At 35.7% G+C, this 13,024-nt stretch overlaps 1 protein-coding gene and 1 pseudogene across 2 annotated transcripts; both read right to left on the bottom strand.

Annotated features, from left to right (window-relative positions):
• Positions 1-1,504: 1,504 nt before the first annotated feature.
• LOC107702434 (beta-crystallin S-1-like) lies at positions 1,505-3,779 on the bottom strand (annotated as a pseudogene).
• Positions 3,780-4,300: 521 nt separating this feature from the next.
• On the bottom strand, positions 4,301-5,727 carry LOC107702435 (gamma-crystallin M2-like). Of its 2 annotated transcripts, XM_016504758.1 has the most exons (4): positions 5,636-5,711; positions 5,446-5,548; positions 5,080-5,322; positions 4,301-4,616 (listed from the first exon to the last, which is right to left on the bottom strand). In XM_016504758.1, the coding sequence occupies exons 2-4, from the start codon at positions 5,449-5,451 to the stop codon at positions 4,338-4,340; spliced, it is 528 nt and encodes a 175-aa protein (XP_016360244.1). In that variant the 5' UTR covers positions 5,452-5,548; positions 5,636-5,711; the 3' UTR covers positions 4,301-4,337. The 2 variants fall into 2 exon arrangements, with proteins under 2 accessions (XP_016360244.1, XP_016360243.1); XM_016504757.1 differs by lacking the exon at positions 5,446-5,548 and having other exon boundaries at positions 5,636-5,727.
• Between the last annotated feature and the right edge of the window lie 7,297 nt (positions 5,728-13,024).

Raw genomic sequence — 13,024 nt, forward strand, 5'->3', positions numbered from 1 at the left:
ATGTGAAACAAAGGTTGCAATGCTGATATTCAAAATATAAGATAAGCGTTGACCTTAAAACTGTACTTTTCGATGTATTTTGTCAGTGCAGTTTTATGTTCAAATTATGACTGCTAAATAATTCTTGATTTGTTACTACTGTACATCAACCTGCACGCAATATTTCACACGTCTGACAGTTTAAGGAATATGGATGTGAAATTTAAAAGAACCGGTCTCATGGCAAGCCATCGGACTTTCACAGTCAGTACAGCTTTAATTGAACATTACTTGAGGCGAAAACTCATATTTCTTGTGCTTCCTTGATCTTTAGAGACTCAAATGTGCTCCCTGCTGAGCTTAATTTTTTCAAATCAATAATTAATCGTCAAAGTTATTTATTCATTTGTATCTTTGCCAATTATGGGCTTCTAATTAACAGTTTCAGTAATTGATATTTATTTCTGAAAGAGCTCGGTATCCATTCCTTATGAAAAATACATGAGCTGAGATATGGACTTGGTTTTGTTTTGTGTTCTGAGAGCCGCATGCTCGGGGCTAAGACCAGGCCACTTTGACTTTTCTTCTTTGAGTCTGCGTTGCCCTATGATGTGCTGCTAATATGGGGCCTCTTTCAAGGGCCCATGTGATCTTATAAAAGTCTTCTGCTCTACCATCCTCAGATACCCCTTTTTTTGTTCTTTAATAACTAAGTTCAAAGAACAAGCGGTTTGCTTAATAATTTTCTTTTGTCTCTCAGGCATGAGATGACGTCATGTACGATCAAGCCGATGGACGTATCCTGTTTCATTCATTCAAGATTTCTGTGGGTTTTAAAAAGGTCTTAAAAAGTCTTAGTTTGCCCTATTTACAACAAATAAATGTATAAAATCATGGCATTAGATGTTGCATGAACTGAAAAAAATGAATATCTTTGTCAGTATTTTTTTTGTCTTGTTTTCCAATCTAAACATCCTAAATTTAAGATACTTTTGCTTCAGATACAAAATTAAGATGGGAAGCTTTTTTTATATATACAATATTAAGTGAGTTTATGCTTAAAACAAGAACAAATACGTTGGAAATGGTGTATGAAACTTCTTTTACATATGAATAATGTTGATTCTTCTAAGGCCATTGGCAGATATTTTTCCTTTTTTAATCACAAATTTACATTTTTCAGAAAACAAGATTTATGTAATTGCATCTATCATGATTACAGAATTTTTAGACATTTGCATTTGGAAACAAGACAAAAATACTGAGGAAAAGCACCACTTTTGTGCAGTGTAATCAGAAGTTACCGTAAAAGTTATTTACATATTCTAGTTGAGCTATTTTTTGGTTTAAAAAAAAAAAACCGAAGTGCTGCTAATACAACTCAATATCTGCTCTATATTGGCGAATTGTGTTCCCCTTAATTTTCTTTAACTGGTCTCAGAAAGGTTTTAAAGATTTAAATTCTTCATAAAACTTGCAGATACCCTGTCATTGTATGGCATTCATACTGTACAAATGTCATTTGTTTGATTTTAATCAAATTTTACTTTATTTCCAGTTGTAGTTGGGAAGGGAAAGGTGCTGATAAAATACAGTTTGCTCAGTCAACAGTGCTAAAAGAGACAAATAGCCCTAATTAAGTGAGGCTAAATGGCACTTGTGCCAGAATAAAGCAAGCATCACAAATACATTCAGCATGACAGATCCACAGGCCCAGACGTAGTCGCTGCATGGACAGGCATTGCTGTTGAGACATTGGGAGAGGTGGTTGTGTGATTTGGATCTTCAGTTGGGGTCAGTCACACATCGCAGGGAGCCCATGGAAGGGCTTGGACTGCCCCACTCGTTGTACCTCCTGTATTCACCAGGGCGCAGGAAGAACTGGCGACCAGTATAGTTGGGGTGCTCGTGGAGGATCCAGTAGCCTTCCATGACATTGACTGAAGAGATGTCTCCGTTGTGGAATCGCTGACGTAGATCAGGGCAATCTTCATTCAGCTCCATTGCCTGACCACCAAAATTGGAGCGCTCGAAGATCTTCATCCTGTAGTTTCCAGTGTACTGGGGAAGAAGTAATCAGTGTTATATATATATATATATATATATATAACAAACAAAAAAAAGTTCTCTCCAAAAATGGAAGGCATTGTTTTCTGACATTGGATCAGCCAATAGCGTGAGTTTGGGGTGGGACTCTCTATTTAGCCAACCAATGGCAGATGAGGTGAGTGTTTGAGAAATCTGTTTGTTCTCATATCATATAAACAAAGTAAACATCCCAAACTTTAAAGACAAAAGAAAAAAGAGGCAGTTACAAAATATTCATAGAACAGTCATTATTTTCAATGAGCTAGATTCTCACGACCTAACCAGCATAATTAAACTCTTAACTTGCTGATGCAAAGTAACAAATTTTTCCTATCACAATAGATTATTTTTAAATAATTCTGTTTTCTACTTCTACTGACTGACTGTACAGTAAAGACTCACAGGAGGAACCATGCGGCAGGAGCGAATGCAGTCGTTAAATCCAGCCCAGTGCTGGAAATCAGGGTATGGACAGCATGTACTGGTATCCAGCGTAGTTGGGCTTCTCATAGGCCACCCAGCTTCCACTTTCTACTCGGATGGAGTTGCAGCGAGAAAAGTGGGCCTGCATGTCAGCGCAGTCTCCAGTGCACTCATACTGACGGCCCTGGAACTTTTTGTCTTCAAAGAAAGTAATCTGTTGGATGGATGTAGAGAAAGAAAAATACAGGATTACAGGTACACTTTAAGTCTGAAGTTTCACTTTTTCTTATTTCGTCAGATTTTTTGTAAGAAGTTATATAAAAAATCTGAGTAGTTCTTTTTAATATTACTATTTTAAAAAGTGAATATTTTATGGTCTCTCTATTTTTATTTTATTTATTTATTTTTTGTCTTCTGTATGGCACCAAAGTCTACACTATACAGATTTAATCTTAAACATATGAACTGAACTCAACAGGGCTACTTTAGGCTAAAAGCAGTCTGTTTCTCTCTCGCTTCATTGTTGGAATGAATATTTTCTACAATTTAAAGCAATTGAACATCATAAGATGCTTGGAACCATGGCATTTTATAACAGAATAGGATGGATACAGTCAAGAACACTTTTTCTTTTCTTTACTAAGGTTAAACAAAGCTGAATTCAGATTGTAATTCATTATTTTATCCATAAAATACACTCCCTCAAAAAAAAGAAGAAGCTGTGACTGGTACCAAAGCTAAATGCTAAATGTTTCTACTGTATTTACCCCTAAATGGTAGACTACACATTAGTACATTAAGTACATATTATTAATTTAAAAGTACATATCTAAAGTGTACAAATTAGTATCTTTTGAAAGGGTCCTGCCCCGGTTTTGTGTCTTCTTTTCTGAGAGTGTACCCTTAGTGCAATCATGTACAAATATAACTCAGATTACCATATAATTCAAAGAAAATATTTATATACCAAATATCTTTTAATCCAGAGTTAGTTATTTTATCATGGTTTTTCAAAACGTATTATTTCAAAAATATTTCCTTCTCCATTAAAAAAATAACAGCTGTTCTATTTTATATATATATATTTTTCATATTTATTTTGAAGAATTAAAAGCATGGTTGTGGATAATATTGTTGCATATCCTAAAACCGCAATCTATATAATTTACAAACACAATTTAGTCACTTACCTTGGCCATTGTGACTGTTCTCTGAGCGGACCAAACCATTTCTGAGGTCAGGACCTCTTTATAGACCCGGCAGGATCAGGGCTTTGTGTGTGACTCACAAAACTCGGTCTGGTCAGCACAATGTGTTCTATAGAGTAGATGCGACTGCAGATCAGCCAGTGTGTGCCCCCCTTTGTGTCTTTGCAAGCTTTCTCTCTCTCTCTCTCTCTCTCTCCAAAGACAGCACCACTGCGCTTTTCAGTTCTTGACAAAAAAGTTGCAAACTCTGCTTTTAGTTGCTTCAGGGCTTTACATGTAAATGCCATGAACTGGCAGGGACACATAAATGAAGATAAAATGCTAATATGAAGCTGGGATATGAAGTGATTTCATTGAAATAGTCCTCTCACATAAGCAGTTCTTTTTTTATCAGTTTGTTTTATGGTTTGGAATGAGACTAAAATGAATTCTTCAACCACATCAGATTTATAAAGTTGAGTTTGGCTTGAAACTGACATGCATGTCTTTATTTTGATGTGTACTGGGCAATGAATCAGTGGATTCTTATTTGAAAAACAACTGGCAAGCTGAAGAAACGTTCTGTTTCCTATGCTACCAAATAATTAATGAAGAAAATAACCGTTTTAACGTCTTTAATGGTCATAAAAAAGATACCGTTTACATTAAACTGCTCCTCATTCTCCTAAAGGAGCCAATCATGGGATTCATGCAACCCCATTCGCTGCAGGCTCTGTACTCTCCGGGCCGCAGGAAATACTGACGGCCTCTGTAATTGGGGTGCTCGTAAAAGGTCCAGTAGCCCTCCATACAGTTACTGGAGTAGATGCCGTGGTAGCCAAAACGGTTGTAGACATTGGGGCAGTCATCTGTGAACTCCATCATGTGTCCGTACATTTCAGGTCTGTTGTAGATTCTCATGCGGTAGGCACCTCTGTACTGTTGTGTGGGGAGAAAAACAGCAGTTAGGGCTTTAGAGGAATCAATAATCAGGGCAATGCAGAGACATTTGAGAGACCAGCTGTCAGAACGTTTGGGAGAAAACCTTGAACATTCTTGATGTCGCTGTTGAGACTGAGCCTTTGAACATGACTTCCTGCTGTAAACGCGCAACTTTCAAAGATTTTCAAGTAGACGTTTAGTCATTTTTGTCGAACTAACTGTAGTGACAGTGTCATGATTCTTCCGCTGCCAAAAACAGAGATGAATGGAATTATGATGAGCTGCGCAGTCATCGGAGTGTGTCTTGCTCCATTTCAAATAACTAAATCTCCTGGTGGACCTGTGAACCTGTTTTTTTCCCTGCATATATGAATTACTTCAAAGGGCTCGTTGATTGACGTTGCTTTTTTTAAAGGTGTCTAACTGCGTGAAATAAAACCCATCAGTTTGATTGACTTACTGGGGAGAACATCTGACAAGATCTGATACAACTGTTGAAGCCCATCCAGTGGTGAAAGTTAGGATACTCCCCACGGCCCAGGACGTACTGATACCCCATATAGTGGGGCTTCTCGTAGGCCACCCAGTGACCCCCCATGACCCGTATGGAGTTGCAACAGTTAAAGCATCTAAAGGTGTCAGTGCAGTCAGCAGAGCACTCATAGGAGCGCCCCTGGAAGTTGGAGCCTTCATAGAAGATGATCTGATGACAGAAGAAAAGAGTATGTTAGCAAGGAACAGAGGAATAATCTATGGAAGTGGTGAATGAATATGCTTATTTTATCCAGTCTTATGTGAAAGTAACAGAAAGCTGTAGTGGCTAAACTTCCATGGATGATCTTCTATTCTTCTATCTAGTTTGACTTTTGAAGTTCATTTCAGACTATATGGTTTTCAGGTTGTTCCAAGTCAGGGTGAAGCTCATGTCCCTAATGTAGCAAATAATGTCTTGTGAAAATACCAATTCGAAACATTAAGCATCACTCTAACTAGAAGCTACAACTGTCAGCGCCTACCTTTCCCATGGCTGCAGAGCAGGATGTCCACGCCGTTCTGCCGTACTGCCATTGAGGTCCTGGTGGACCTTTTACACTCTTCTACAGATGTATACACACTACTGCCAGAGGCACGTCACAGAAACTAGAGTTTACCTTTGAAAACGTCACAGACCTTTCCATTATTCATTTCTCTAAAGACAACTAAAGCCACACTCCCATTATTCCCGAATGCTAGAGTTTACCTATACAAATTCCCCTCACCTCATGAGCCTTACCAGCACACCAAGCCTTGTTCACCCATGACCTGGTGATGTGCTCTTTTCACAACTGGCCACAAAAGGATCAGGAGGCATTATAACAGGCCTTTCTGTATATGGCACAATGTGTTGTAAAAATGGCATGTAAACAAATTTAACAGAATTCACAAGTTTCATTTGATTTCAATCAAAGTTCCCCTTAAGCAACCCTAAAACAGTGAGTTTTCAAGCTGGGGTTCATGGACTCCCAGACAGCCGACAGGGGGATGCTAGGAGGCTTTCAAATTTTGAGAAGAAAAGATTATGTGGCTGTCAAAATTAACATGTTAATTAATCAGTTAATCGAGATATATATTAATCAATATATATATATATATATATATATATATGTGACCCTGGACCACAAAACCAGTCATAAGTAGCATGGGTATATTTGTAGCAATAGCCAAAAATACATTGTATGTGTCAAAATTATCGATTTTTCTTTTATGCCAAAAATCATAAATTTTCTACCATAAATATATTAAAACTTAATTTTTAATTAGTAATATGCATCGCTAAGGACTTCCTTTGGACAACTTTAAATTGTCAATTTTTCAAATTGTCAATCGATTTTCTCAATATTTAGATTTTTTTTCACCCTCAGATTCAAAATTTTCAAATAGTTGTATCTCGGCCAAATATTGTCCGATCCTAATAAACCATACATCAATGGAAAGCTTATTTATTCAGCTTTCAGATGATGTATAAATCTCAATTTCGAAAAATTGACACTTAAGACTGGTTTTGTGGTCCAGGGTCACACACACACACACACACACACACACACACACAATTTGTTTTAATATAATATAAAAGTCTTATTTAATTTAATTTTATTTGATGAAAAATGAAACAGAAAAATGTAGGAGAACTTCAAAAAAAAACATTATGAAGCATTATGACATAAAATGGATGATTAAAATAAAAATTATTATTAAATGAATAAGAAATATTTTAGATTCTGTACTACTTCTAGGTTACACTACTTATCTACTAATCTCTACTAAATCACTTATCAACTAATAAAGAAATTTGCCCAATTTTTAATTTGGAAAACCTTTAAAAATCCAAATTTTCCCTACAACGTAATAGTTTTCTTCACATTTTCCTTCCATTTGTTCATGTGAACTGCACTCCTATTTTACACAGTGTCGAGACCGCTGATAAAGCAAATGTTCATCACAGGTTTTTGAAATCCCTATATGGCAGAATTTGTTCTCTATAGCTTTGTTTTTTGATGTCATCATCAAATAGGCAATTACAGAGAAACACAACTGTCACATTCTGTTTAGATTGAGGCAAACCAGCTTGACAGACATTTTGTCAACCGGTTGGTCTAGAGATTTTTATTGAATTATTCATTTTTAAATTCTAATCACAGAGCATTTGAGAGTGGTTTCATCACAGCACACATTATAGTACATCTGGTGTCTATTTTTCCTGCCGTGTGCATTTCAGGCGCTCATCTAAGTGATTCTGACACTATTGATTGTTCTGGAATGTGTTGACATAACCTCCGACAATATGTTGCCTTCTTTTGCTTCCATAGCCTGAAGAGTCGCTCTGATGCAAGGTCTTCATAAGGCTGTGTTGAGGTGGGTCATACATTTCATGTGTTTGTGTTTGTGTTATTGTGTGATGGTTGTTTCAACTCTAGGACAGTCGACTCTGGCATGTAAGCAAACCCCTCAGCTGACAGGCAAAAGGCCAGAGAGAGTTGGCCTTGTGTTTCTATTCTTTTCAAAGCTGAGCTTCACTCTCCACATCTCTCCTTTCATCAAGATGAGGAGCAACGCTCTGTTTTGTGTATTGTTTTTTTGCCGGTTTTACTCCAGAGGAAGACAGCTTTTGTAAAACAATAGCCACACTGTTCTTTGATAGCCACTCTGGCATCATTTTAAAACGCAGCTCAGAGAGTGAGAGAAGTTGTAGTTAGCGCTTTGTTTCTTTATCTGTCAATGGCTTGAGCTGACAGTCACAAATATTAATAACGTGTCAGAACTCAAATATGTAAAAAGTCTAAAGATTGATCTTCAGAGATCACACTGAAAATCTATTTTAAACCTGGAGATAAACAGAAAGTTTTAGGATTTAAAAAAATTAAAACAAAGAAACATTATGGCATCAAATAGATGATTAAAATTAAATTATTATTAAATGAAGAAGATATATTTAAGATTCTGTTCTATTTCTAGATCACTTAACTAATAAGCAAATTTATGACATTGATCATTTTACCTAATTTTTTAAATTTATTTTAGACAAAATTCAAGGTTTAAAGCAGAAGGTGGACAAAATGCCAATATCTCAAGAAATTCTGAAATTCATTTCAACTTTTGAATGTAACATTTCCACTCCAAATTTTATACTGGTGCTGTAATTTGTACAATAAAAATCTTGTAAATACACTACCAGTCGAAAGTGTCAAAAGTGATTTTTCAGCAGCCATTACTCCAGTCTTCAGTGTCACATAATCCTTCAGAAATCATTCTAATATAATGATTTGGTGCTCAATAAAAATAGTTGTTATCATACATGTGGTGTAATCAGCTGGAATAATGGATGTTTAAAAATTAGCTTAGCTCCTAGCTCCTCACAGGAATAAATTCCATTTTAAAATATGATGAAATAGAAAAGTTATTTTAAATTGTAATAATATTTCACAATTTTACTGTTTTACAGTATTATTAATCAAATAAATGCAGCCTCGGTAAGCATAAGAGACTTTTCCAAAACATCAAAAATCTTAGTAATTCCAAACTTTTGACTGGCAAAATATTAAATTAGAACAATAAAAATAGCATTGTCACTAGGTTTCTCAGACTTTTTGGACCCAATTCTATAAATGATTGACTAGTGTTATATCTTTTGTGAGAAATTGTCTTTTAATCTAACTTTCTGTCTCCTCCTCTTCTCAGCTTTTTTCTTGGCTTAGTTAGCAATTACTGTACCACATGTACTCTACACTACAGGAATGGTACTCTCACAGCACAGGCTTGCAAATAGTAATCTTGAAAGCACTACAAGACATTTCATCCCCACACGGGGCGAAATACTTCAAATAAGCCCAAGCTTTCTCTCTTGGTTCCCCCTGGAGAACAAAAAGCCAACACTTAAGATCTTTTGCTGCCTCTCCGGTTGAGAGAGACGAGGAGAGAGAGCGAAATGGAGAGAGTTGATTTGGACAGAGACAGAACGCGACAGTACAGTGTTATCATTATTTTTATTGTGAGGTGATCAAATGTGACCCTGGACCACAAAACCAGTCATAAGGGTCAATTTTTCTAAATTGATATTTATACATCAACTGAAAGCTGAATAAATAAGCTTTCCATTGATGTATGGTTTGTTAGGATAGGACAATATTGGGCCGAGATATAACTATTTTAAAATCTGGAATCTGAGGGTGCAAAAAAAATCAAAATATTGAGAAAATCACCTTTAAAGTTGTCCAAATGAAGTTCTTAGCAATGCATATTACTTATCAAAAATGAAGTTTTGCTATATTTATGGTAGGAAATGTACAAAATATAATATTCATGGAACATGATCTTTACTTAATATCCTAATGATTTTTGGCATAAAAGAAAAATCGATAATTTTGACCCATACAATGTATTTTTGGCTATTGCTACAAATATACCCGTGCTACTTAAGGCTGGTTTTGTGGTCCAGGGTCACAAATGTGCAAAATACACTAATTCCATTTATTTACAATGAGGTCCAAAAAAAATCTCAGACCGATATATATATATATATATATATATATATGAACAGTTCAGATGCAAAAGCCTCTAAATGCCATCTGAAATTTTCTTCTAAAATTAGCCCGAAAACTATTTCCCTGCTTTCAGTTTGGTCTGTTCAGTAGCTATGAACCTGGCTATTCTTTTAGTTCATCTAGAAATTTAAAGGATTTAGAAACTCTGACAAAAAAGAACATGGTCTTATTTAGTGACATTACAGGAAAGGCTAAGAAGACTCTTTTAATGCTTGATAGACAAAATGGCGAACAAATACACTTAGTTTCTTGAAAATGGCATTAAATTGGAATTGTATGTATAATCTAGAATTAGCCAGCACCCAAGTAAACATAATTCATTTGTATTATTTCAGGGTTGAAGACAATATGCCAGTGGACTTTGCAGTCCCAGATATGAGTATTTAAAGAAGCCATCGGTGCCGGTTCTTATACAGAAAATGTGTAATTTCAAGTACTTTATGGTTCTAGGACAAAAGCTCTGCCCTAGTGAATGACAGCTGCCGCTTCTCTCCAATTAGCCTTGCGAGTTTGTAAGAACGGGCCTTAATCTGCTGTTGAAGACAGTGTGATGTGGCTGGGTGAGCCAAAGAGAGCTTGACTGAGAGATCATCCTCCTGTTGTTGTGCGGAGCTGCAGACGGGCCCTGTCTGTCCCTGCCAGCACACAGTCCTCGCTATCGGCTGCGCCAGACGGTGCCTACGCTTGCCGGCCACTCTGAGAGCGTGCCAGGGACGGCTTTGTGGAGATGTGTCTGATGTGCTCCATCTTTTCTTTTGGAGGATAATTAAAAGAGGAAATAGTGGTGGAATATACACTGAATAATGGAGGGATAGGGGGGCGTTTCAGAAGCCATTCAAATAATGGATGTGGTTATTATTTAGTTTATACTTTGTTTACATGTTTTGTGTCTCTCTCTCCTTCGCTACACTCTATTGGGCAGTTTTATAAAACTTTTCCTTAGAAGGTTTAAAGATGACTTTAGCCCCAGATTTCACCTAACATATGCGCTATTCATTCATTCATTCATTTAACACTGCATAAGTTTGAAAATGAAAGAGTTGAAATGTTATTTATTTTAATGTTTTGGAAATTAATCTCGTGCTCACCCAGGCTGAATTTATTTGATTTATTTATGAAATGCAGTAAAACAGTTAACTATTTTTACAATTTAAAATAACTCTTTTCTATTGTAATATATTTTAAAATATAATATATTCCTGTAATGGTATAAATACATTTTTAGCAGCTATTATTTCAGTCTTTAGTGTGACTTGATATTTCAGAACTCATTCTAATATGCTGATTTATTGCTCAAGAAATATTATTTTATTATTATCATTGTTAAAAATAGTTTTGCTGCTTAATATTTATGTGATTAAAATAACACTAAATAGCTGATTTTGATGTAATTTTATATAATGGAATAATTTTTAAAATGTTGAGTAGCTATTGAGATATTTCAACATATATAATTGGTATTTATTTAAATGTTATTATACATAATACTTATATTAAATGTTATTTAAAAATATATTGATATTGAATTTGACAAATTGTGCTTTTTACCAGCGTTATTTACCCCAAAAAATTTGTTTTTTAATTTAATAAAAATAAAAATAATTATAATTTTTATTGTCATATTCTGGGACCAGGAAAAAAGTAAATAAATCAAATTTTCCTTAAGGGGGTCTTTAACCTTGTTGTACCCTTTGATTATGCTCATGCATTCTAATGGCCACCTTTTTTTTTTTTTTTTTTTTCTAAATTCAGGTGGTACTCATCTTTAAGCTATTCTTCAAAACGTATCCCAGGTTAACCTGCTCAGATCCAAAATCAAACATGAGTATGCATTATGGGTTACTGGGTTTGTCTTCCTCACATCTCCTTTTCAGATGAAACAGAGCGGTTTAGGTAAAGACAAACCCTTTCACGTGACGTTTCCCCCACCGTCCCATGGCTCAGAGTTTAAAGAGTAAGTTTCTTTTGTGTGATCTGCCCTCATCTCAAAACAGTCTCTGTGTTTACTGACACATGACAAAAAAAAAAAGATCTTTTCATCTCCTTACAATGCATCCGTGTGTTTAAGGCAGAGGCTGGCAACAACACACACAACTTCAATAGAGCGCCTTGAACACACGGGGAAAAGGTGCACCCGAGCTGCCGATCTACCCCAACCTTTCTACAGCCTTAAATATATAATCACATATGATGCCATTTTTTGCTTCTTCAAATTTGGCATCAAAGTAAATGTGTTCTGACAACAGTTAGTGACAAGGGCTCCAAAGGAAAAGAGGAAAGTCGGCCGTACCACACCGTATTAATTATTGATCGTGCGGCGCTCGACCTGAGAGAAAGAGAGAGAGCATTGTCATAAAGAAATGTGTGATTTTTTTACAAAATAAAAAAATTATAGATAAAGGTCGTCCCATTGTTCTGAAGACTTATGAGTTTGATTGACAGCCTGCAAATTCTCTTCGTTCACTCGTAAAGGAGATCAAAAGACAGTTCTTCTCTTTGCCCAAGGCCACTTGCAATTTATTTAGAAGCCCTGCGCTTGTGTCCCAGCAGGTATCACTGCCGAACCAAGCTACTCTACCCACTCAGGATAATCACAACTTTAAGCCATCTCTACTCTTCGCTTGCTTTCTTTGTCAAATTAATGTAGCTGAGAAGCTGGTTCAGTTTCTTAGCTTTAACAACGACAATATTTTGAAATCATCTCTGATTTAAATAAGACAGAATTAGCATGTACAGTGGGGACCAAAAGTCCACAGATGCCACATCAGAAACTCTGAGATTCGAAATGTAATTAAAACCTGGAGAAATTCAGCCTGGCTGAGCATGAGATTCCTTTCCAAAACATATTTCACACATTTCAGATTCTGCACTATTTGTAGGTCAATATATGTGACATTGATCATGTGATCTCCTTTCAGTCCTCTGGATCATTTCAAATCATGCTGAAGAACATGACCATCAGATTATATGGAAGTTCATACAGATCAAGTGCTCTTGTCAAACAGAAGACACCCGTGTTACTTTTCACTCAAACTGCTGTTATGCTTGTAATATAATCTGTAATAAAAATGTAAGATTAAAAAATAAAAATTCATTAAATGAATAATTCCCACCTTACAGAAACTCTTGACAAATGCTGGATACATTGCGTGCATAAAATCTCTGCTTTATTTACAACTTTGGGGAAAATAAAACAGATTATTGGAGTACATTTTACAAGAAAATACTACTATAAAATTTCATGTTTAATATAGTGTTTATTACCTTTCTTTGAAACTGTGAAATTTACTAGTAGTTTCTGAGTGAAATTTCTCTCTCTCTTTCTTT

This window comes from Sinocyclocheilus anshuiensis, unplaced genomic scaffold (genome assembly GCF_001515605.1).
Source record: "Sinocyclocheilus anshuiensis isolate Anshui unplaced genomic scaffold, SAMN03320099.WGS_v1.1 scaffold190, whole genome shotgun sequence".
NCBI lineage: Eukaryota > Metazoa > Chordata > Actinopteri > Cypriniformes > Cyprinidae > Sinocyclocheilus > Sinocyclocheilus anshuiensis.